Source organism: Orycteropus afer, unplaced genomic scaffold (assembly GCF_000298275.1).
Source record: "Orycteropus afer afer isolate SDZICR_OR568_19922 unplaced genomic scaffold, OryAfe1.0 scaffold00153, whole genome shotgun sequence".
Classification (NCBI taxonomy): Eukaryota; Metazoa; Chordata; class Mammalia; order Tubulidentata; family Orycteropodidae; genus Orycteropus; species Orycteropus afer.
This window is the reverse complement of record NW_006921740.1, coordinates 5436780-5462350: the sequence shown is the minus strand read 5'-3', so window position 1 is coordinate 5462350 and position 25571 is coordinate 5436780. Positions and strand designations below refer to the sequence as shown.

At 37.2% G+C, this 25571-nt stretch overlaps 1 protein-coding gene across 1 annotated transcript in view; it reads right to left on the bottom strand.

The window, feature by feature from the left end:
• Positions 1 to 7711: 7711 nt before the first annotated feature.
• Positions 7712 to 25571, bottom strand: part of PAICS (phosphoribosylaminoimidazole carboxylase and phosphoribosylaminoimidazolesuccinocarboxamide synthase) — a 29124-nt gene continuing 11264 nt past the window's right edge. Inside the window, exons 4-10 of the mRNA XM_007946218.2 lie at positions 21551 to 21748; positions 17544 to 17722; positions 12166 to 12345; positions 11951 to 12064; positions 11186 to 11269; positions 9517 to 9697; positions 7712 to 7884 (exon numbers count right to left, since the gene is read on the bottom strand). Coding sequence (XP_007944409.2) covers positions 7712 to 7884; positions 9517 to 9697; positions 11186 to 11269; positions 11951 to 12064; positions 12166 to 12345; positions 17544 to 17722; positions 21551 to 21748 — 1109 coding nt within the window. The remainder of the gene's footprint in view (positions 7885 to 9516; positions 9698 to 11185; positions 11270 to 11950; positions 12065 to 12165; positions 12346 to 17543; positions 17723 to 21550; positions 21749 to 25571) is intronic.

Genomic DNA, 25571 nt, shown 5'->3' with positions numbered 1-25571 from the left:
TACCTGGAAGCCACAGTATTGGGTTCAATTCAAGACCTGAGTGATAGCTTGGGGCCAAAGTCTCAGGGGTTCCATCAGACTCTATCACACCAGCAAACCAAGACCCTTTTTCTTTTATGAGTTTTGTTTCACATTGTTCTTTCACTCTATCCACGATCTCCTACATAGATCCCCCTTCATGTGGATGACAGTAGTAGCCAGGCACGACCTAGTCTTCTGGTCACATAGTTACTTAAGTTGAGGATTGCATGGTGTACCAGTCCTTTGTACTAATTCTTTCCATGTGTCTTTGGTTTTCCTCATTCTTTGCTCTGCATGAGGAGAGACCCATCTTTGCATCTAGATGATTGCTTGCAAGATTTTAAGATCCTAGTCACTATTCACAAAAGTAGGATGTGGAACAATGTTTGGTGTAGTATTTTATGCCAACTGACCGTAAAGTCCCCTGCAACTATGGTACCGAGCCCCACAGGTCCAACTACTTGCTGCCTCTTGGTAGCTGGCTATGGCCAAGAAGTGACTACAACCTTGTCCCTTGGTCAGCTATACTACATACATGGGAATTCTTATAGAATATAGCAATACACTTATACAAACATTGTCTGCCAACCCTATACATGGTCTTGGGCACACTCCCCCCTGCACAGACATACCTAATAGTTTGGTGTGTCCACCCATAGATCAATGTTTGCCTTCATTGACAATGCAGTACCGTTGTCTGTACCTCCCATGCACCTCTGTCTTCCTCTTCCTCAATGCCACTGTGTTGATCACTCATATGTGGTACAGTGCCATTCTCTTCACACAAATCAGTACTTGTCTCTACCTTTCTAATAGTGTAGCCTCTCCTCCCTTCCCCTCCCACCCTTGCTCACCAACAAAGAAAATTCCTTCCGTATATAAACCTTTCCTTGATGTTTTATAATAATGGACTAATACAATATTTGTCCTTCTGTGATTGACTTATTTCACTCAATATCCTCCATGTTCATCCATGTTCTGTGGTATTTTACAGATTCTACGTTATTCTTTAGGGTTGCATAGTATTCCACTGTGTTTATGTACCACAGTTCGGTTATCCATTCTTCAGCTGATGGACACCTAAGTTGTTTCCATCTTTTGGCTATTGTAAATAGTGCTGCGATGAACATGGTTGTGCATGTATCTGTTCTTGTCTTAGCTATCACTTCTTTAGGATATATACCTAGTAATGGAATGGCTGGATCAAATGGTATTTCTAATTCCAACTTCTTAAGGAATCCGCATACTGCTTTCCACAGTGGTTGTATCATTTGACGGTCCCACCAGCACTGTATGAGAGTCTCAATCTTCAATCTCTCTGCATTTCCGCCACATTTGTCATTTTCTGACTTGTGGAAGTTTGCTACTAGTGCCAGGGCAAGATGGTAACTCGTTGTTCGGATTTGCATCTCTCTAATAGCTAATGATCATAAGCATTTCTTCATTTGTTTGTTTTCTGTATGAATATCGTCTTTGGTGAAGTGTCTATTCATGTGTTTTGCCCAGTTTTGAATTGCATTATTTGTCTTTTTTAGAACATTCCATTGTATCTTTTTTTCTTAAATGCATTTAATTGAAATATAATTTATGTACAGTGCAATACACAAAACTAAAGTGACATGGGTTATTCCATTTTTTTTGCAGTGTTCCCTCCCTTACCCTCCCACCTCTGGCAACCAACAAAGTTTCCCTCCATATAGAAATCTTTCCTTGGCCCTCCACTGTGAAGTAATACTATATTTGTCCTTCTATGATTGACTTAATTCACTTAGGATAATGTCCTCCAAGGTCATACATGTTATGCGCTATTTTGAAGACTCTACATTACTCTTCAGTGCTGCATAGCATTCTAGTGTGTGTTATGTACCATAGTTTTTCCACTGATGGGCATGTAAATAGTGCATGGTAAATTGATGGGCTACTGTAAACAGAGTTGCGATGAACATGGGTGTGCAGGTATGTGTAGAACCTTCCATTCTATCTTGCAACTCTCTTGACTTCCTTACCATTCAGAAGTTCTGTAACTACACTATTTTCCCCCTCTTTTTGGTTTGTAGTTGTCCAGATTTGTCAATTGATGTCTCTGGTTCCCTGTTTACAATCTTGCAAACTTATCTTACTTTGGAGGTGTCCATAGCTGTGTTGGTTTCTGGGTTATGTCATCTTGCATACTGATAGTCAGTTGTTGTTTGCTATTAATAGTTCTCTGTTTAAAGGACTCCCTTTAATATCTCTTGTAAGGTTGGTCTGGTTTTAACAAATTCCCTTAATTTCTGCTTATCTGGAAATTTCTTAATCTCACCATCATGTTTGAGGGACAGTTCTGCCAGGTATGTAATTCTTGGTTGGAAACTTTTCTTTCAGGGTTTTATATATACCATCCCGTTGCCTTCTGACTTGCATGGTGTTTGCTGAGAAATCAGAGCTTATTAGTTGTACTTTGTAAGTAACTTTTCGTTTTTTCCCCTGCTGTTTACAGGATTCTATGTCTTTGGTTTTGATGAGTTTGATGATAGGTCTTGGTGATTTTCTTTTGGGATCTATCCTGTTCGTTGGACTTTTGAATGGATATAGTCTCATCTTTCATCCTATCAGGTAAGTTCTCTTCCAACAAATCTTGGACAATTTTCTCAGTGGTTTTCTTTTTCTGTACCTGTTCCAGAATTTTGATTACACGTAGGTTATTCCTTTTGATGGTATCCCATATGAACTTTAGACTTTCTTCATTTTGTTTTCACCTTTTTTCTGAGTGATCCCTTTCCAAAGAAGTATCCAGGTATTTGAACTCAATCTCATTCATTCTGTCTTCCATTAATTTTATTTTACTCCTTTGCCCTTTCAATGTGTTACCTAGTTCTGAAAATTTAGTTTTAATCTTCTGAATTTCTATCTTAGAGTTTGTATCATTTCTAATTTTCATTTATTTTGTCATTTTGTTCTTGTATTGTCTTTAAAAATTGTTCTAGGGTTTTTTCTGTTTTCCTTAATTTTGTCTGTGTTTTCATTGATCTCTCAATTCTTTGAAGATACCTAAATATAATTCTTTTGAATTCCTTATTGGGAGTTCCAATGCTGCTTCTTCCTCAGGGATGTGTTCTGGGTCTGTATCTACTACTTTATCTTGCTTCTTTGTGTGGACTGTGATGGTCTGCTGTCTCCAAGACATTGTGACATTTCTGTATTTAGATCTCTGTTAAATGTTTGTGAAGAGCAGTTTGGGGGGCATCAGGCTCTTCTTGGTGGTCATTTATCGTTGGCTAGTTAGCTGGTAGAGAAGGAAGTGGTGGATCTCACTCAGGAAAACTGCAGGAGGTGTGGGTGTAGTTGTGTGGTATGGGCTATGTTGCTGTCTCCCACTTAGTTAAACAAAAATAACAATCAGATAACCATGAAAAAAGTGGACAAAGAACTCATTATGTAAGCATACAGGAATAATAATGAAAGAAAAGGAAAAAAAAACCACAATATCTGAGAAGAGGGCAATAAGAGAAAAAAGGCACAGTAGGAGAATAATGAATAAAAAAAAGGGAAAAATGCCAAAAGAAAACAAGGAATTGGGTTAACCATGAGAAAGAAAAAGATGGGAACCAGGAAAAGGGAAGAAAGAAAAAAAAAAAGCTGAAAACTAGAACCTTTCCGGTCATTGGTGTGCGGGATGTCCTGTGGTTCCTGGCAAGTGGAGACTATGCTTAAGTCTTTGAAATTTGGGAGAATGCTGTTGCTTTAAATATCCAAAATGGTCGAACAGTTTGTAAACATTCAAAATAGCTGCAACCTCCGGACAGGCAAAAGTCCACAGCTCAGCCTGCTTTAACTCTTTCCTGGTTCCCCTTTTATTCACCAGTGACCAGTGCAGTCCTCCATGTAGCCCCTGGGTAGTAGGGCTGATTTTTAGGTTAATTCTTAGGTCATAACCTCACTCAGCAATATCCAAGCTGCCTGTGTTGTCAGGATTGCTGATAGGCTGCAGCTCTGTGTGTCATCTTTTTTGGTGTTTTCATGCAATTTCTACTAGTTGGAGTTTAGTCCATTTCTATATCCTTTCCTTCAGGACTCCAGGATTATCTTCTGTATCTGTGTTAATTGGTTCCCCTTTTCTGTGTATCTGTCTGCCTATTCCACCATTTTACCAGAAGTTTCCTCAAATGTTTATTTTAGGGTCACGTGTAAGATAGGAGCTCTGGTGGTGCAATGGTTAAAGCACTTGGCTCTGAATCAAGAGGTTGGTGGTTTAAAACACAACAGCTGCTCTGCAAGAGAAAGATGAGGCTGTCTGCTTAGAGATTTACAGTCTTAGAAACCCAACCAGCAGTTCTACTCTATCCCAGAGAGCTGCTATGAGTCGAAGATTGACTCGATGGCAGTCGGTTTATTTGTAAGACAGGAATCATAACTAGCAGTTTACATTATGTGAGTATTACTAAGTTAAGAGACAGAAAAAATGCTTGGACCCATGCATATTGCACAGCAAGTCATAAATGAGTATCTACCATTACTACTATACTCAGTGGAGTGTTCCACTCTAGTATATCAACACCTACACCTACTGCCAGGCCTCCATGCCTGATATCAGGAAAGCTTAATTAGTGAAAAACTAGGTTATCTAGCAAGCATGGCACAAAAGAGAAATGAACTAGGTCACTAAAACTGTTCTTTAAAAGGTTATCCCCAACTATATGACCAAAATGTATAAACATTCTGGATTTCCTGTCTCTCCTTCTTGGACAATACTAGACAAACATTGCCAAATATTTGCTTATCACATTCCCCTTTTCTGTTAAGTTCCAGGCATAATAGCTTATACTCCTTCTGTGGCCTAAATTTGGTTATAGCTTCATTTGTTACCAACAGTAGATTTTCAACTTGAGAAGCTGATATAATGTAATATCTACTGAAAGATTTCCTCTGAAATCCTACCAAAAAACAGTGGACAGAATAAAGAAAATAGGCAAATGGAGTGATAACTAATTTAGCAGATTGAAGAAAACGTAATCCTAAACTGGGAGAAGCAGGAAAGATGAGAAACCACCTGATTTACATTTAATAAACACCAGAAGATTGAGGAACTAGTAGCAATAGACATCACTGGAGCAAAAGCAGGGGTGGTGGTGTAAATATGAGTGTGGTGGTAGTGTAAAAGAGGGGCTAAAGAGAGGACTGACTGAAAGTCTAAGAAATAGACCTTCAGAGTCCTTTCAACCCTTATCTACATGAGCAAACTGCTCCTCCTTACTCTGGCATAGTTTTCGATTTTTTGGAAGAAGGTAGAACAGATTCTCTGGGCAGGCAGGAAACCAGCAGAGTTGAGGAGGTTAAGTTTATACACATACTGAGATCATCGGCTTCCCCTACTCAGCTTGAAGACATAGTGCTGAGTGAAATAAGTCAATCACAAAAGGCCAAATCCTGTACGACCTCATTTATATAAAAAACAATACTCTGGACCTTGAATTAGAAAGGTGAAAAAGCAATGGAGCCCTCCAACTAGAAGCTAGAAGACATGGAGTAAGGCCCTCAAAAATCTAGATACTCAACTTACAATTAAAACCTTTTCTAGATATGCAAGGTCTCAGCAAGTTTACCTCCCATGTACCCTTTTCTAAAAGCGCTGATGGTACAAGTGCTCAAGTGCAAATCCAGCTACTTTCCGTGGGAGAAAGTTGTTGCAGTCTGCTCTGGTAGCGTAGTGCCTAAGGCACTTGACTGCTAATCAGAAGGCTGGCGGTTCAAACCCACCAGCCACTCCCTGGAAGGAAGATGGGGCAATCTATTTCCGTAGTGATACTGCCTCGAAAATTCAAGGAGGGGTCGCTATAAGTCAGGTCTGACTCGACGGCACATAACAACAACAGCAACATAGCCTTGGATACCATACAGAGTAGGTCTACTCTATCCTACAGGGTCACCAGGAGTCAGAATTGGCTCAAGAGCAATGGGTTTTGTTACCTTTTTCACAGGTAGTTAACAAAGAAATATGCTTCAACAAAACAAGAAATAAACCAAGAAAAAATAAGATACAGCCTAGAAAACAGGAGTTTCAAGACCAGGGAAAGGCAAAATGAATATCCAAAACAATGGTGAAGGGAGATTCTCAGACAACAGTGGTGCAGCAGGCCTAGAGAAGACAGTCCACAAGGAACAACAGGTCAATTGTTGTTACTTGCTGTTGAGTCATTTTTGACTCATGGCAACCCCATGAGATGAAAGACAGAACTGTGTTCCATACGGTTTTCAAGGCCTGACTATTCAGAACCACATCAGTAAGTCTGTGTTTTGAGGTACCTGAGCAGCTGTGAACTACCAACTCCTTTGGCCCGTAGCTGAGCACTTCATTTTTGTGCCACCCAAAAACTCCAGAGAACAGGTCAGAAGGCTCAAGTATTTAAAGTATTTGACACGTATCAAGAGCTGGTTTACACAGTATGAGATAAGTTTGGGGTTTGATTGGTGTTAAGTAATAGGCAAATAAAACAACTCTTACTGAACAGTAATGACTCTCATGAGTTGCAAAAACTCGGATCCTATCTTGGACTATGATGATGAACAAACCAGTTCTATTATTCTAAGAGATTATTCAGTCAGCCAACTGATATAATTTCTCTGGATATCATTTAGTTTGATCCCCTATTTTGGGGGAGGTCTGGTACCATAGTATCTAAGGCACTGGACTGCTAACCACAAGGCTGGGGGTTCAAACCCACCAGCCACTCCTCGGGAGAAAGGTTGGGCAATCTACTTCTGTAGTGATACCGCCTCGGAAACCCAAGGAGGGGTCACTATGAGTCGGGTCCGAATCTATGGCACTTAACAACAACAACAATTTCTGAAACAATTTTTCTCTACAAAAGTAATATAGTCACATTCACTTGTCAAAACTCAATGCCATGCATGATGTATTCTTACCAAAAATAAAATCCGAATCTGATCTAACTACAGTTTGTACCATCAAGTTATATGAATATAAAAAACTAAACTCACTGCCCTCAAGTCGGATGCGACTCATAGGCGACCCATCCTTGGGTTTCCAAGGCGTTATCACTATTTAAGTAGACTGCCCAGTCTTCCTTCCAAGGAGTGGCTGGTGGGTTTGAACCACTAGCCTTTTGGTTAGCAGTCATGTGCCTTAGGCACTATGCCAATATAGGAGGTAGAAAAGTAATAAATATCATCCAGGAATATAAATAACCTAATCTAAAATGTGCAAAATTTTATATGACAACTAAATGAAGGAGGGAAAATTATTATAGATTAAGAGTTTTAAGAGACCTATCAACTAAATGCAATATAAGGACTATGTTGGATCTTGATTCGAACAAATCAACTGTAAAAGAATTTCAATGTTAATTGGAAATTAGATTATTTTTAAGGAATTACTATTAATTTTTCCTAGGCTTGAAAATGACATCATAATTATGATTTTAAAATAGTCCTAATCAAAAATAAAAATAGTCCTTATCACTTAGAGATGCATACTTAACTACTTAAGGATGAAATGATAGGATGTCTAGGATACATCATGATGTCTAGGATGCTTTAACATAATCTAGCAGGAAACGGATACAGATGCAACAAAATCAGTCATTTGTCAATTGCTAAAGCTGGGTAACGGGTACACTGCATTTCGTTACAGTAGTCTCTCTACTACTGTATGTGTATTTAATCATTTTCATAATGAATAGTTTTAGAAAATTCAATACAACCTACCACTGGGTAGTCGAAGAGAAGACCATACATCCTGAGCTCCCCAGTCTGGTGTCAGGGGTGGACAGCTGATAACTGGATATGCAGTGTTACCAGACATCACTGGTCCCAAGCCATTGCTTCTGCCTGCTACTGCCACAAATACAGTAGGAATGCCATCTCCTAGGTAAATGACAAGTTAATAATTATGCTAAACATTAGAGAGATTTAAAGAGAGGTTTTATTTATTTTTTTTAAAAAGGCCTATGTTTCATTCCTTGAGTTCCTTTAGTTGTCATCTCTGGAAAAAGCATAAGATAAACATTATTATTATGTACATATTTAACATATAAGGTCCACTCTGCCATTTAAATCAAATAACAAAGTAACTAGAATAGGTTTAGCCATATTCAAGAGCTATGCAACAAATGAGATGTCGGGTTTTGGTAAGTAAATGGGTCACAGGTCCCTTTTACTATTGCTGCTTATGTTCACCAAATCAAGAGTGACATCAGCTGAACAGGTGGTTTTTCCATGTCGGGTTGTCTTTCAACCAACAAGGTACAGGGAGACCTAGTTAATATAGACTTAGGGGTATTTCTTGAAATAGTAGATAAAGGCAAATTTAATTACTCAAAATATGTAAGACCTCATGATGTATTTTCTAAGGAGCTCTGGTGGTGAAGTGGTTAAGGCATTTGGCTGTCAACCAAAAGGTCAGTGGTTTGAACCCACCAGCTGTTCCACAGAAGAAAAGATGAGGCATTCTGCCTCCATACAGATACACAGCCTTAGAAACCCTATGGTGGTCACTATGACTCAGAATGGACTTGATGACATTATGTTTGGTTTAGTTGGTTGATATCTTTTCTAACATATTTCTTAAACATTTCATTCTTTGATGCAATTAGTAAATTAATCTTTTCTTTCCTTAAGAAAAGATTGTTAATCTGGAATCTAAATTTTTATGTATTTTTCTGGTGAGTTCTAGCTTTCAATAGCTTATCAAAGGGACCTGAGATCTTTTTGTCTCCACACCAAATTAATAACTACTCTTCTATAGCAATTACCTTTAGAAAGAAAACTCACTGAACATTTTCTTCTAGTTGAGAAAAGCACATGAATATTTTGGTTGTACCTCCAGGCCTCCATTTATTTAGATCAATGCCAACCCATCAAGACCTTTCTTTTACGTACTACATCCTGAAAATATTCCTTAATTTCATGTGTGATTGCCTCTGAGCAGAGGCTGGCCATTAACGATACTTGAAATATTCACTGTTTCAACCTCAAAACCAAAAAGCCAAACTCACTGCCATCGAGTCAATTCGACTCATAGCGATCCCTCCTTGGGTTTCTGAGGCGGTATCTCTATGGAAATAGGTTGCCCAATCTTCCTTCCCAGGAGTAGCTGGTGGGTTTGAACCGCCAGCCTTCTGGTTATTAGTCAAATGCCTTAGGCACTATGCCACCAGAGCTCCCTCAGACTTCTCATAATTGGCATGGGGCCTATTTTCTGCTGGAGCATGTAAGAAACAACACTTGAGGGGCTTCTTATCAGGTAAAAGCAAGAGGTTCTCCTAAGTCTAGTCTTTTTTCCTCCCTCCTGGCTTGAATTTTTAGTTTTTTCTCCCCATTTCTTTCTTTTATAAGCTGTTGTACATCACTTTAAACTCTTTGGAAATGCCATAAAAGCTTAGCATATCACATTTTTTCCCCTGGAAATGTGTCAAAATTCCTCTTCATATTAGTCTAGAACAAAAATTTTTGACAAAATGAGAACTCCCTGAAATGCTCTGGTTATGTGAAGTTTACCCTCGTATTCAGCTTTAATCCTCAGAGTTTCATCTGGTCCTTTATGGGCAGACGTTACCCGAAGTTCACATGGAATGCCAAAATTTCCACAAGCCTTTTTGATTTTTTCACAGTGACAGAGATCAGAGGTTGAGCCCATCAATACTACAACCCTGCAATGACTCTCTGATTTCAGAAGCAACTGTTAAGAAAAACAGGAACATGAAAAAGAAGATAAAGAGAAAAATAAACAGGAATGAGTACTGTAAGAACACTCAAAGAGCTATATATAGTAAAATTATAACTAGACAGAGTATTTTCTTTCTTAAGAGATCAAATTTAAGACAGAGATAAACAGAATAAAATAACATAGGATTTGTTTTGAAAAGTACTCTCTACACTCTAAGTGGCCTTCATAATTAAGGCCTAAATAATATTTTAAATTATTTTTTAGTATAATAAAAAGTAAGGATAAATATTCAAACTTATATTTTAGTATTCAGAAAATTATAAATTATTTTATCTTAAGATTTTTAGTACATTCTGCTTAGTGCAATTTTTTTTTTTTTAGTGTATGACAATGTTTACTTTTTAGTGCTCATTTTTAACTTTACAAATAAATGATAACAAAACCTCCTATGTCTGTCAAGCGTGGTCTGTGTTATCTTTATGCATAGAGTTTTAAACCAGATGTCTTAGTGGAGGTTTTAAATCCTATATAGCCAAATTAGAGAGGTCATATTAAAATTCCTTTTAAATTAATTGCTTAGAACTCAAAATGTATATTCCCACAGAAATAATGTTCTAAAAGGTGGTTATACTTGGATAACCACAAGTCTTCTTCAACTCCCATAGAATTATATTAATACCATAAACTCTGAAGTAGCATTTTAAAGTCACATGGAGTTGCACTTCTGAATATAAGAATCCATCCCATGCTATTGGAATTCTGGAGTAGCAGCAGAGAGGCTGGTAAGAAGTAAGGTTTCTTCCAGCAGGGACAAAGAGGAAATAAAGATTCCAGGTTTCCCCAGTAAGATTTGGGAGAGTTTATTGGCTAGCTAACGAGCAGAGCGTTCCAGTATACCAATGAGGAAAAGCCGCGTTATTTTCAATTGCCTCCTATGCATGCAAAAGCTGGACAATGACTAAGGGAGACTGAAGAAGAAAAATTGATGCCTTTGAATTATGGTATTGGTGAAGAATATGGAATATACCATGGACTGCTAGAAGAATGAACAAGTCTATCTTGGAAGATATACAACTGGAATGTTCGCTGGCAGCCAGAATGGCTCTGGTCATGTTTATCAGAAGGGACCAGTAGCTGGAGGGTATCATGCTTGCTAAAGGAGAAGGTCAGTGAAAAAGAGGAAGACCCTCGATGAGATGGACTGACACAGTGGCTGCAATGCTGGGCTTAAGGACTGCCAACAACTGTGAGGATGGCACAGGACTGGGCAGTGATTCTTTCTGTTCTATGTAGGGTTGCTATGAGTCAGAAATGACTCAACAGCAACAAACTAACAACAGTGAAGACAGTCCAGCTGGGACATTTCTTAAAGGTGTTCCTTTCTTTCAACTCACCGAAATAAAGAAAAGCAATAAACCCACTACATTAGTTTTCTGAAACAGAAGATACTCTTTGAATAAAAACATACAATACCGTGTAGATTTATTACCAATAGTTTACCTCTACTCGCTCTGCAACCCATTCAAAATTTTTCTTTACCATCTGCAGCCCTTCAGGAGTTACTTCTTTGAGGTCACGATATGACTAGAAAATAAGATAGAAAAATTAGGATACAATTATGTCTTGCTATCTGAATCGATGTGGTTTCAAACTTTTGGGAAGGGATTACCAAGAGCTTGGATATCAAACACCAGATATCTGAAGATGTATCTGAATCTAACAAATTCATTTTCTGAATTAGACTAAAGAAATTTTAGATAATGAGGTATACATGTATTTTCATTTAATTGCGAGTGCTTTTCACACTAGCAAATACAATGAACTCCCTAGAGAATTCTTGTATGTTAAATATAAAGACAGTCTTACTTTACTGATTTTTCTAAGAAAAGAAATGAAACATAGTAACAGCCAGAAGTTTTGGAGTAGAATCCCAAGTCTGCCACTTATTCTTCTAATTGTGAAGAATACTTATCCTCACAGACCCACCTTAGATTTCACTGAGAAAAATGAGGATAATAGTTGGTCTGTTACTGTTATGAAAGTCTATTAAGATAATGGATAAGATCTATGCTATTTGATTTTAAAATATTATTCCTCTCTCTCCTACCTCAAGATACAGAAGATATTTATTCTTAAAAATAAATAGTAATCAATAAATCAGGTTCATATCATAGGAAAGAATAATTGTCTTTTCTTTTCCTCTTATTCCCTCATTCATCACTAACCAAGGCTGATCTGTGTAGGATACAAAACCTGAAGCATCACCTGTTTATCTTTCTGTTGGCTTCGATCTCCTGATGGCCACAGTCTCCAAGAATCATTATCAATAACATCAGCAAGAACAATTTCTTTCGTGGTGACATCAACACCAAATTCAATCTAGAAACAACAAATCACCTAAGAAAAGTTTTTAAAACGTACACTACTGAAGACATTTCTCAGTTATACTCTTTACTTTCATATCTCTGTTTTACTTATACCTTCATATCAACCAATGTACAGTTCTGGGGCAACCAAGACTTCTCCAGTATTTCAAAAACAGCCTGTGTGGCATGACTCATGATATCCACTTCAGTCTGCCCTATAACAAGACCAGCACAGCAAAATTTTGCAGCAATCAGCTGTTCCAAAGACCACTGTGGATCATTACTGGCATCATCCTGAGAATAAAGTATAAAATTATAATTAAAAGTAAAATTGTTGAACTTGTTAGAAAAACAAGTAATTTTAAACTCTAAGTTCTGAATTCCTTACATATATTTTCTCTAAAGAGGTTTAAAATACCCTATAATTCAAAGGAATTACCTTTGATTTGCCTACTCTCAAAAGCTACTTTAAAATTCAACTTTTAAGTAACTAACTTATCCTATGTCATAAAGTATTTGAAATAATTTTCCCTCTTGCAATACATCAATTTAAATACCATTTAAATTTGTGGTTTCTATTTCTCCTTACTGTTGTTGTTACATGTCATCAAGTTGGTTCTGACTCACAAAGACCCTATGTACAACAGAAGGAAACACTGCCTGGTCCTGCCAATCTGTCTTTTTGAAGGTCGTCGTCTTTTTTGCAGACCCTCTAGTTTACCAACCATGAGGTCCTTCTCCAGGGACTGCTCCCTCCTGATAACATACTCAAAGCACAAGAGACGAAGTTTCACCATCCTCACTTCTAAGGAGCATTCTGGTTGTACTTTTTCCACGACAAGTTAGTTCGTTCTTCCAGCAGTCAAAGGTATTGTCAGTATTTATCGGCAACACCATTATTCAAAGGCGTTGATTCTTCTCCAGTCTTCCTTATTCACTATCCAGATCTCACATGCATTCGAGGCAACTGAAAACGGACAGCTTGGGTCAAGTGTACCTTAGTGTTCAATGTGACATCTTTTTGCTTTTTAACACTTTAAAGAGGTCTTTGGCAGCACATTTGCTCAATACAATGCATGGATTGATTTCTTGACTGCTGTTTCCAGGGGTGCTGATTATGATCCAAGTAAAATTAAACCCCCGACAACTTCAATCTTTTCTCCATTTAACGTGATGTTATTAATTGATCCTGCTGTGAGAATTTTTCTTTTCTTTATATTAAGGTGTGATACCTACTGAAGGCTGTAGTCTTTGATCTTCATCAGTAAGTGCTTCAAGTCTTCTTCACTTTCAGCAAGCAAGGTTGCATCACAGATTGTTATAAGTCTTCCTCCAATTCTGATATCACATTATTCTTCATACAGTCCAGCTTCTCAGATTATCTGCTTAGAAACATTTTGGATAAGTATGATGAAAAGATACAACTCTGATACACACACCATTCCAGATTTTAAACCATGCACTATCCTTTTGTTCTCTTGGAATGACCGCCTCTTCAGCTATGCATGGTTTCTACAATTCCATAATTTGGTATGATCCACACAGCTGAATGCTTTTCCAAAGTCAAGAAAACACAGGTAAACATCTTTCTGGTATTCTCTGCTTTCAGCTATGACCCATCTGGCAACAGCAATTTCCCTGGTTCCACATTCTCTTCTTAATCCTATTTGGATTTAGAACCAAGCAATGTGAATTCTTTGACAACTTCAATCTTTTCCCCATTCATTGTGATGCTGCTTACAGGTCCAGTTGTAAGAAGTTTTGTTTTCTTTATATTGAGATGTAATCCATACTACAGACTGTAGTCTTCAATCTTCATCAGTTAAGTTCTTCAAGTCATCCTCATTTTCAGCAAGCAAAGTTGTGTCATCACTGTTATCACTTGTTGTTGGTGAGCCTTCTCCCAATCCTGATGCCATGTTCTTCTTCATATAGTCCAGCTTCTCAGATTATTTGGTCAGCATATAGATTGAGTACATATGATGAAGGATACAACCCCAAAGCACTCCCTTCTTGATTTTAAACCATGCAGTGTCTCCTTTTTCTGTTCAAATGACAGTCTCCTAGTCTATGTACAGGTTCCTCATGAGTACAATTAAGTGTTCTGGAATTCCTATTCTTCTGAATGTTATCCATAATTTGTTATGATCTACACAATCAAATGCTTTTGCATAGTCAGTACAACACAAGTAAACATCTTTCTGGTATTCTTTGCTTTCAGCTAAGATCCATCTGACAACAGCAATGATATCCCTTGGTCCACGTCCTCTTCTGAATCCAGCTTGCATTTCTGGAAGTTCCCTGTCAATATACTGCTGCAGCTGTTTTTGAATTATCTTCAGTAAGATCTTACTTGCATGCAATATTAATATTGTTCCATAATTTCCACATTCTGAGGGATCAACTCTCTTTGGAATGGGCACAAATATGGATCTCTTCCAGTCAGTTGCTCTTCCAAATCTCTCGGCATAACCGAGTAAGTGGCTCCAGTGGGATAGCTGTTTGTTGAAACATCTCAATGGGTATTCTGTCAGTTCCTGGAGCCTTGTTCTTTGCCAATTCCTTCAGTGCAGCTTTGACTTCTTCCTTTAATAACATTGGTTCTTGAACATATGCCACCTGCTGAAATGGATGAGGATCGACCATTTCTTTCTGGTACAGTGACTGTGTGTATTCCTTCCTGCATCATTCATTATTTTGTCCATAGAATCTTTCAATATTGTGACTCGAGGCTTAAATTTTTTCCGCAGTTCTTTCTGCTTGAGAAATGCTGAGTGTGTTCTTCCCTTTTGGTTTTCTAACTCCATGTCTTTGCACATTTCATTATAGTCACTGGCTTTGTCTGCTCAAGCTGCTCTTTGAAATCTTCTATTTAGCCCTTTTATCTTGTCATTTCTTCTTATGGAAGAAATAGCTTTAGCTACTCTCTGTTCAAAGGCAAGTTTCACAGTCTCCTCTGACATCCATTTTGGTCTTTTCTCCTTTTCTTGTCTTTTTAATGACCTCCTGCTTTCCTCATGGATGATGTTCTTGATGTCATCCCACAATTCTTCTGGTTTTCGGTCAATGGCATTCAATGCATCAAATCTATTCTTTAGATTGTCTCGAAATTCAGGAGGGATATATTCAAGATCATATTTTGGCTCTTATGGACCTGTTTTCATTGTCTTCAACTTCAACTTGAACTTGCATATGAACAATTGATGGTCTGTACCACAATCAGCTCATGGCCTTGTTTTGGCTGAAGATACTGAGCTTTTTCCATTGCCTCTTGCCACAGCTGTAGTCAATCTGATCCTGTGTATTCCATCCGGTGAAGTCCATATGTATAGACCACCGTTTGTGTTGTTGATAAAAGGTATTTGCAATGAATAAGTCATTGGTCTTGCAAAATGTTATCATGCGATCTCCAACATTACTTCTTTTACCAAGGCCAAATTTTCCAACTACTGGTGATTCTTCTTTGTTTCCAACTTTTGCATCCCAGTCATCAGTGATAATTAACATATCTTGATTGCATGTTCAGTCAATTTCAGATTGCAGAAGTTGTTAAAAATCTTCAATTTCCTCATCTTTGGCTTTGGTGGCTGGTGCACATATTTGAATAATAGTCGTATTAACTGATCTTCCTCGTAGGTGTATGGATATTATCCTATCACTGACAGCATTGTACTTCACAACAGATCTTGAAACATCCTTTGTGATGATGAATGCCATGCCATTACTCTTCAAATTGTCATTCCCAGCATAGATCATGTTATCTGATTCAAGATGGCCCAAACCAGTCCATTTCAGCTCACTAATGCCTGGGATATCAATCTTTATGCGTTCCATTTCATTTTTGACAACTTCTAAATTTCCTAGATTCATACTTCGTACGTCCCATGTTCCTGTTAACGGATATTAATATGAACACTTGGTTATGCAAATGACTGATTAAAAGGCAACAATACCTTTGCTCAGTAGAAGAAATATGCTTAACATCTTAAAAGAAAACAAATAAATACTCATAAGCACTGATTCCTATTTCTTTTAAAAGATACAAGAATCTTCTAACAAGGAACTTGCAGCTTTTTCTTTTAATTGTGATTTTGGTGACAGTTTATAGAGCTTAATTGGTTTTCCATTGAACAACTCATACACATTTTGTTTTGTAACATTCATTCCAATTCCCACTTGAATTCATTCAACTCTTCCTACTTTCTCCCTGTGTTTCACCCTTCTTCTCTCCTTAGCTTTATCCCCTGGGCAAATGCTGCCCTTTTGATGTTGTACGGTTTACTGTTTAAATGAGTGCATACCTTCCTGCTATTATTGTTCACTTTATAGGCCTATTGGTTGGCTGAAAGTTGTGCCATAGGGGTTGAGTTCAATTCCCATCTTAAAGGGTTTGTAAGTACTTTGATTTGTATCTCTTTAATAGCTAATGATTGTGAGCATCTTTTCATGTGTTTATTAGCCATCTAAATGTCTTCTTTGATGAAGTGTCCATGCCCTTGGCCTATTTTTTAATTGGATTGCCATTTTGTTGTTGAAGTGTTAAAGTTTTCTATAAATTTCAGTGATTAGTTCTGTCCTGTATGTCATTGCCAAATTTTTTTTCCCCGTCTGTATGTTCCCTTTTTACTCTTTGGGCAAAGTGTTTTCATACACATAAATGTTTAATTTTTAGGAGGTTCCAGTCGTCTAGTTTGCCTTCTGTTGGTTTGTGTATTTTTTGTTATGTTTGATAGTGTATTTATGCCATGTATTCAAGCCTCTACATTTGCCCCTATTTTTTCTCTGATGATCTTTATGGCTTTAGGTTTATATTTAGGTCTTTGATCCATCTTGAGTTACTTTTCCTATATGGTGAGACATATGGATCCTGTTTCATTTTTCTGCAAATGGATATCCAGTTTGCCAGCACTATTTGTTAAAGAGACTATCTCTTCCCCATTCAGTTTCAGCCCTTTGTCAAAGACCAAAGACCAGCTGTCCACAGGTGGGTAGATTTACGTCTGGGTTCTTTACTCTGTTCCACTGTTCTATGTGTCAACTACCAGTACCAGACTGTTTTAACTACTGTGGCTATATGGTAGGCTTTGCGATCAGGGCCTATTTCATTTTTCATTGCATATATTTTTTATTTTAAGTGACATTGATACTGCAATTTTCCTGTATTGTAATTCACTGAGATCTTTTATACTAACCTTTGCTTTAAACTTTTCAACAGTAAATTTTATGAGATTTTGAATTGTTATTTTTCTTTCCTAATAATTCCTAATTTTAATTTGTTCACTTTGCTAGTCATATTAGTCTAAAGATAAGTAGCTTTTTGCATTAGTTTTCTTTTAAAAACCTGATTTATCCATTTCTGAAAGAAGTATACATCATTAATGTGAATTTCTGAGATTACATTTGGTAATATCAAACATATTAAAAATACTTAATCTTTTGATTTTGTAATTTTAAGTACATTATCATAAAACACAGACTCATAAAACTGTTACCTTGAAAAACAGCTCCACTTTAGGTGGGTAAAACTTATATCCTTCCTTGACACCAGGGTTTCTTTTGAGAAAGGAACCAGTTGCTATTCTTCTACAAACCCATTCAATTGGAATCATTTCACACTGGGGTGCAATGAAAGCTGTCTCCCCACATTTTCTGGTGAAAGCAGTTTTGATGCCTACATATTGATGATGAAATTAAAAGAAAGCAATATAATTTCATTTAAAAAGGTACATGAGAAGTATAATAAAACTCTACCCTTTACAAAAAGTAAAACTTTTATGTAGCCAAATGAATTACCCGTAAATGATACTTTCAAAAGTAAAATGTTTAATATTTAAAAGGTGAAAAGTAGGAAAACAAAATTATTAATATTGCTTTCTATTGCACATCAAATTTATTAAAGAATATTTCATTTTCATGTTGTATAGCAAAAGATATACTGGATCAGAAAATCTGGGTCCCAGTACCTTTACCATTCATTCATTCAAGAAATACTTAGTAGGTTCTGCTTGTGATGTTGTGGTTGAGGCATCCAGCTAAGAACTAAAAGGTCAGCAGGTTCGTATTGACCAGCTATTCCACAGGAGAAAGACGTGGGTGTCTGTTTCTGTAGATTTACAGCCTTGGAAACCCTATGAAGAAGTTCTACTTTGTCCTAGAGTGTCATTTTGAGTTGGAATCCACTTGATGCAGATTTTTTTTTTTTTTTTGCCACTGAGTATAAAACTTTGCAAAAAGCAAGTAACTTACCTAAGTGGCACTAAATTATTTCTAAATCTAACTTAGTTCCAGAATTCTTGAGTTCTACAGCCATTATATGAGCCATACAGAGTATTAATGTACTTATTAGAACTATGAATCACAGAACAGGTTTAACTTTTGAATAGCATTTTCTCTTAATGTTTAATGCAAACAGTCCTTTTAAAAAATCTTTTAATGGTATTGGGAGGAACATGGTGGCCAAAAAGTATCTGTCTATGCTCTCCATTCTCTCTGACTCATATTACTGGAAAACTAACATGGACACACAGACTTGTGATGTTTGGAATAGAAGCTATCTGATGATCTGATGTGGTGGTCTGAAAAATCACTCTCTCTCTAATAACAGTTAACATGTATCAAGTACCTTACTTCATGTCAAGTACTTTTCTAAGCATTATCATTATGTTTGTAAACAAAGCCATGCTATAGAATTAGCATAAATTAAAACACGTCCCAGAAACCTTCATGAATTTAACCTAACAATGCTCATCTTTAGCTTGCAGTATTAGTTGTTTCCAACCTCAATCTAATCCTATAATCTAACGCCAACTTTTTCTTACCATGAAAGGATTGAGAAATTTTTGAACTTACATATTATCTATATACAAATGGACCTATGTTTCCAGAATCCCTAGACTGTGCTAGGTGTTTTACATGTCATCTCATTTAACCTCATATAAAATGTTGTGGTAGCTATTATTTCACTTAGAATGCCTGGATGATGCAAACGGTTAATATGCTTGGCTATTAACCAAAGCTGGAGATCTGAGACCACCTAGTACTTACAATGACTATGCAAGACTAGTCTTCAGTGTGGATTACACCTTAACATAAAGAAAACAAAAATCCTCACAACTGGACCAATAAACATCATGATAAATGGAGAAAAGATTGAAGTTGTCAAAAACTCATATGGCACTGGGCAAATCTGCTGCAAGAGACCTCTTTAAAGTGTCAAAGAGCAAAGATGTTAGTTGAATACTAAGGTGCCCCAACCAAAGCCATGGTATTTTCAAGCACCTCAGATGCAAGTGAAAACTGGATTAACGAGTAAGGAAAAACAAAAAGAAATGATGCCTTTGAATTGTGGTGCTGGCAAAGAAAATACTATGGACTGCAAGAAGAATGACCAATTCTGTCCTAGAAGAAACAAAACCAGAGTGCACCTTACAAGCGAGAATGGCCAGACTTTGTCTCACCTACTTTGATCATCGTATTGTCAAAGGGGACCAGTCCTTAGAGAATGACATCATGCTCGGTAAAGTGCAGCATAAGAGAAAAAGGGGACGATCCTCAAAAAGATCAACACAGTGGCTACAACGAAGGGTTCAAGTACAGCAAGGATTGGGAGGACGCCATAGGACCAGACAGTATTTTGTTCTGTTGTACACAAGACTGCTGAGTCAGAACTGACTCAATGGCACTCAACAACATAGGTGAGTCAGGTGATAGGCCTAACAATCTACTTCTGAAAAATCAGCTACTGAAAATCCTATGGAGCACAAGGGTGTCTGACACACATGGGGTGTCACTGTGAGTTAACTAATAGCAACTGGTTTTGTTTTTATATTTTACAGTGAAAGCAGTAGTGGCTTAAAGTAAAGTAATTTCACAATGATAGATCATGCTGCCAATTGGTAATGGACTCTGACTTGACATGGCTTCAAGAGTCCTTTCTTAGATCTGATAACCATTAAACATTTTTCCTCATTTGTCTACCAAGTTTGAGCACCAAGGATCTATTTCTATTATTTTAATGTAAACAAGTTACTTTTATTCAAAGTGCTTTTACCATTGTTCCACCAGGGCTCCTATTTAATTGTTAGGAACTACATAAGGCTTAGTAGGATTCCTAGCATGTCCTGTAAACTAATTTGTTTAAGAATTTTGAAAACTTAGGTTTTCCTTAATTTCACACTGCTACGTTTAAAACCTGTATTAACACCTTTCAACATTATCTGTGAACCAAGTACGTTTCAGTTGGTTAAATGTGCCAGATACAGTGATTTAAACATACTTATTGGCATATTCACCCAAGTTGACCAACTGTCCCAGTTTGCCTAGGATACATACAAGGTCTCTGAATTAAAACTTGGAAAGTACTAGACAGAGGTGACTTGAGTCATCTGTCCTCAACCCCAGAAAGTACACTGACTTGTATTTTATGTATAAACAAATAAAAAGTATCTTCAACTACTTAATAGTGTGTGCACGTATTTGTGAATGCATCCACATAATCCCAAAGCTAAGAATAACTAATAATAAATTGGTTAAAATGAATTTTTTAAATTGTTACTATTTTAAAAGGTAAATTAACCTTTAAAATTTTTTAACGGGGGAAAGGGAGATAATGTGGGAGATATAAAAAATGGACCAGACATTCATCTGGTGGTCCACTCATTTGGTTTGATGCTCTCTAGAAGTCTACTCAGTCACCGAGAAACCACCACTCAAGGAGGTCATGAAATAAAAAATACTGGGTCCTGTGACTTAGGAACTAAAGGGGCTTTAAATACATAATAATACATTCACTTTCAAAACATAGGGATTTCTGACATGGATGACGATTCAAATCTGCAACTACACTAAAATAAAAATGTGAAAAGGGATATTCTTCCCCCTGCCTCTTTTGCTCCACATGTCCTCTATACAATGTCCTTCTAATCTGAATTTAGTCTTTCAATCAGACTTCTCAATTGGAAACAGTCTTCATTCAGATCTTTGACCTAGTCCAAACCCCTAACTTGGAGAATGGAAGGAGAGAAGATGAGGTTGGTTATTGTCAAATACTTTTCAGGGTTTTCAAGAGAAAAGATTTGAAATCCTGTGTCTCCAAAGAGCAAACGTTAGGGAGTAAATTTCAGTTCATCAATTAGAGTTACCAAAAACAAACGGGCTTCCTTTACAGGTAAACTCCTTAAGACTGAAGATGTCCTAGAGCAGGGAAGTTGCAGAAGGGATATAGAGAAAACAGTCTTTACCTGGTGAAAACTGCTACAATACCTTTCAACCAAATGACACGACTGCTAATTGCAAAAGAAGCAAAACTTACAGTGTTAAGAGTTCTTTTGGTTCAAGTAAACCAAGCTTGTAAATTATCCCCAAACAGCATGTTGTTAATCCAAATAATGCCACCTCCCTGTGAATGAGACCAAGTATGTTTGTCCATGCACGAGAGAGAAGAGGGAAGGAAGAAGGTATGGGGAAGGAAGTAGGAAGAAAAGAATAGGTAGCCACTTACCTGCTTCCTGTAATAACTGAAAAATACAACTGGTAATTTTATTAGAAATTGCAGCTTTTCCTTCTAAGTGATTCTTTCTAGCTGCATTTCCTGCTGTAATCTGGTCCTTGGACTGCAGAAGAACTTTTCCTGGACTATCTAACAATTCATAGACTTCTTTTGTTTTACCCTCATACAGTTTTATACCAATGTTGAGTACTGTGGAAATAAAACGGAAATACATCAAATTTCAGGATAAAATTCTCTGAAGGTTGAAGCTTAAATCGTATACAATGATTAATCAGTGAACATCCAGAGTGATTAATAATCTTACTCATCTGTTTAGAACCTTATATTCTACAAAGTATTTTTACATACATCATCACATTCAACTCACATAATTTTGGGAAGAATTTTAATTATATAATTTAAAGATATCAGAAAACAAAATATCAAAAAGGTTGAAGTCATGAAGTTAGATAAAGTCAGAATCGACCAAATTCCTAAGTCTTCTGCTATCAAATTCTGTGCCCTTTCCACTATCAACCTGCCTCTCTTACAACAGAACTAAAACACACCAAACGAATGGAAGTACAGTAGTATTTTCATATATACACTCACAATACAATATCCAAATTGTTGTTGTTGTTGTGTGCTGTCGAGTCAGTCCTGACTCATAGCAACCCCTCCTTGGGTTTTCGAGGCAGTAGATATCCAAATTAGCTTGCTGCAAAAAGATACTGTTTTTTTCCCCAACTTCTGCTTCCCATGGAAGGCAAACTGGAAGTTCATTCAGATGGGCTACTTGATTTCAAGTTAATGTACAAAAGAAGGCACTGCCTGCCTATTAGAAGTGTGCCCTCCCCTCACATTTCTTAAATCATGCTGCCAACATTAACCCTTTCTCTTCACTGATAGATTTAGGCAATAGGGATAATTTTGATACAGGTCCTAAGACCTAGTGAAAAGTAGCTTCTGAGTCATTAAAAAGAATTAGGTAAGATCAAAGGTAACAGAAATTTAAGTACTTACAATTTTCAAGGAGAGAAATCACCTCTTACGTTCCCATAACACTGATTCATTGTCAGTATCGACATTTTTTGTGTGCACACTGTCAAGTACTGGGGATATACCAGAAACCATGCCCTAGTTCCTGTCCTCAAAGGACCTGAGTCTGAGGAAAGTGGGTATTAATGATTGCCTTACTGATTATACATTAATAAGTACAACTCAAAATATACAGACTTTGATATCACATGTCCATAGCAGGGCCACCTGACCTAGTATGGACTTCTGAGAAAGAACTCTACAAGGTGGAGATCCCAAGAATGATCAAAGTTACCCAGTAGAGGGAAAGGAGGTGGTAGTTAATAAAAACCAGGGGGTGAAAGATATATGACAGAACGTTAGTATAGCAGGAGCACTGGAGAACCAGATATGCATACATTGCTGTTGGGCAGGGGAAGGAAGGCAACAGCTAAAGAGGAAAAAAGACTGGAACAGCAAGAGTTAAGACTGAAAAGCTGAGCTTAGGTCAAATCACCATGTTCAATGGTGACAACCATTAAACATGCTAGTTATAATTCAGTTTAATGTTGTTGTTGTTGTTATGTGCCGTCGAGTCGGACCCAACCCATAGCGACCCCTCCTCGAGTTTCCGAGGCACTATCACTATGGAAGTAGATTGCCCCATCTTCCTTCCAAGGAGTGGCTGGTGGGTTTGAACCGCCAGCCTTCCAGTTAGCAGTCAAGTGCCTTAGCCACTATGCTACCAGAGCTCGCAATTCAGTTTAATAATGCAGTTTAATACTTTCCATCGCAAGTTACCTAACTTTGAGACCCTCAATGAATCTCCACACTCTTAAATGTGGTGTCCAGACTTATTAACAAGGTTTAAAAGACCCTTCAGGATACAGCTTCAACTTAGTACCCCAAACTCATATTCTTCTACTACATCCCTAGAGCTCCAATTTCCTTACCGAATTTCTAGATCCCCTTTCCAGGGCTCTGGACATGCTCTTCCCTATGCGTGGGACACTGTTCCCTTCCCTTCTACAACCACACTCATCCTTCAGGCCTCAATAAGCCATAATGATTGAGTTTAGGTTTTATCCTAAGAGCAACTGTGGGGCTTTTAAACACTGAAGTAAAATGACAGAATTGTATTTTGGAAAGATCATCATGTGATCTTTGTGTGGAGCACGAAGTGAAGAAAGGATGGGTGGAATAAAACTATAATTTAGGACACTAGTTAGGATGCTGTTGCAGCAATCTAGGCAATAAATGCCCCAGTCTGAGGAAAAGAGCAAGGAGCCCTGGTGACACAATGGTTAAGTACCTGGCTGCTAACGAAATGGTCAGTGGTTCAAACTCACCCAGCAGCTCCATAGGAGAAAAGACCTGGTGATCTGCTCCCCTAAAGACTGCAGCTTAGCAAACACTATGGGACTGTTCTACTCTGTCATACAGGGTTGCTATGAGCCAAAATTTGACTGCACAGCATAGAGCAGTAAGGAACGAGCAGAAGGCAGACTAACGAATAGTTAAAAGGAAAAAGCTTTAAGAACTTGGCAAGTGATTCAAGATATAAGGGTAAAGTCAAGAATGCTACACAGGATAAAGAAATAAAAAGTTAAATATGTTAAAGTGAAATAAAGCCTACACAAAAGAAAGTATGTACCTACTCTTCCCCTCCTACAAATTTAGTTCAACTAGTCATTTATTATGCGGTTGTTAAATAGAGTAGGAATTTCAATTAATGGATAAAAATAGTGTGAGAAACAGTCATAGCATATGCTACAAGTGCCAAAATGATGAGTATAAACTCATAGATGAATTGAGAAAAGATTGATGAAGACTGCGAATGGTCCACAATGTTGAAATTTAAGAGTCTTGAACTTCCAAAGTCAAAAAACATTCTAGGACTGCGGTGTCCAGTAAGGCAGTCAATAGCCACTTGCGACTATGGAACACCTGAAATGTGGGTACTCAAAATTGAGAATGTAATGTAAGTATGCATAAAACATACATTTTCAAAGACTTGATACAAAAAAAAAAGCAAAGTATCTCAATAGAGATAAAGTAAGTTAAAATTCATTTCACTAGTTTCTATTTTTAACTGCTAGTAGGAAAAAAGTTAAGATATGAGGCTCACATTATATTTCTATTAGATATATAATAATGTTTCTTGGAGAAATAACAAAAATAGAAGAGGATGAAACTTTGATGAATTAACCTGACTAGAAGAACATAGGCTTAGGATTCTCAATAGGAAAAAGTGAATGGCTTACAGCCATTCATATGTAAGATTTGGAGGAAAGTGGCTTCAAAATGGATTTTAACAGCTCTTAGGATGTCACTGAGCATTTCTGAGCAAGAAAGTGCATTTTAGAAACATAAAAGTGACATTTTAGAAAGATTAACCTACCAAAGATACACAAGCTGAAAGAATGTAGAAGAGTAAAGATTTTATCAGCCTATCTTCGATCCATATGCTTAGCAAATAATCCAAGAAGCTGAATTATATGAAGAACGTGGCATTAGAATTGGAGGAAGACTAATAACCTACAATAAATATCTAGATGACACAAACCTTGCTTGCTAAATGTGAAGATGACTTGAAGCACTTACTGATGAAGATCAAATACTACAACCTTCAGTATGGTTTACAATGCCAACATAAAACAAAAATCCTCACAACTGGACCAAAAAGCAAAATTATGACCAACAGAGAAAATACTAAAGTTGTCAAGGATTTCATTTTATTTGGATCCACAATCAACAGCCATGAAAACAGTAGTCAAAAAATAAAACAATATATTACACTGGGCAAATTTGCTGAAAAAGACCTCTTTAAAATGTTAAAGAGGGGGAGCGGAAGATGGCGGACTAGATAGAAGGACTGCACAGACCCTCTTCAACAAAGAAAAGGAAAACCAATTGACACAGACACAGAAGTTATTCTTGGACCCCTGAGCCTTGAAGAGAAGGATTCAGAAGTAGACTAAACCCCAACTAGCAGAAGAATTTGCGTGAAAATACC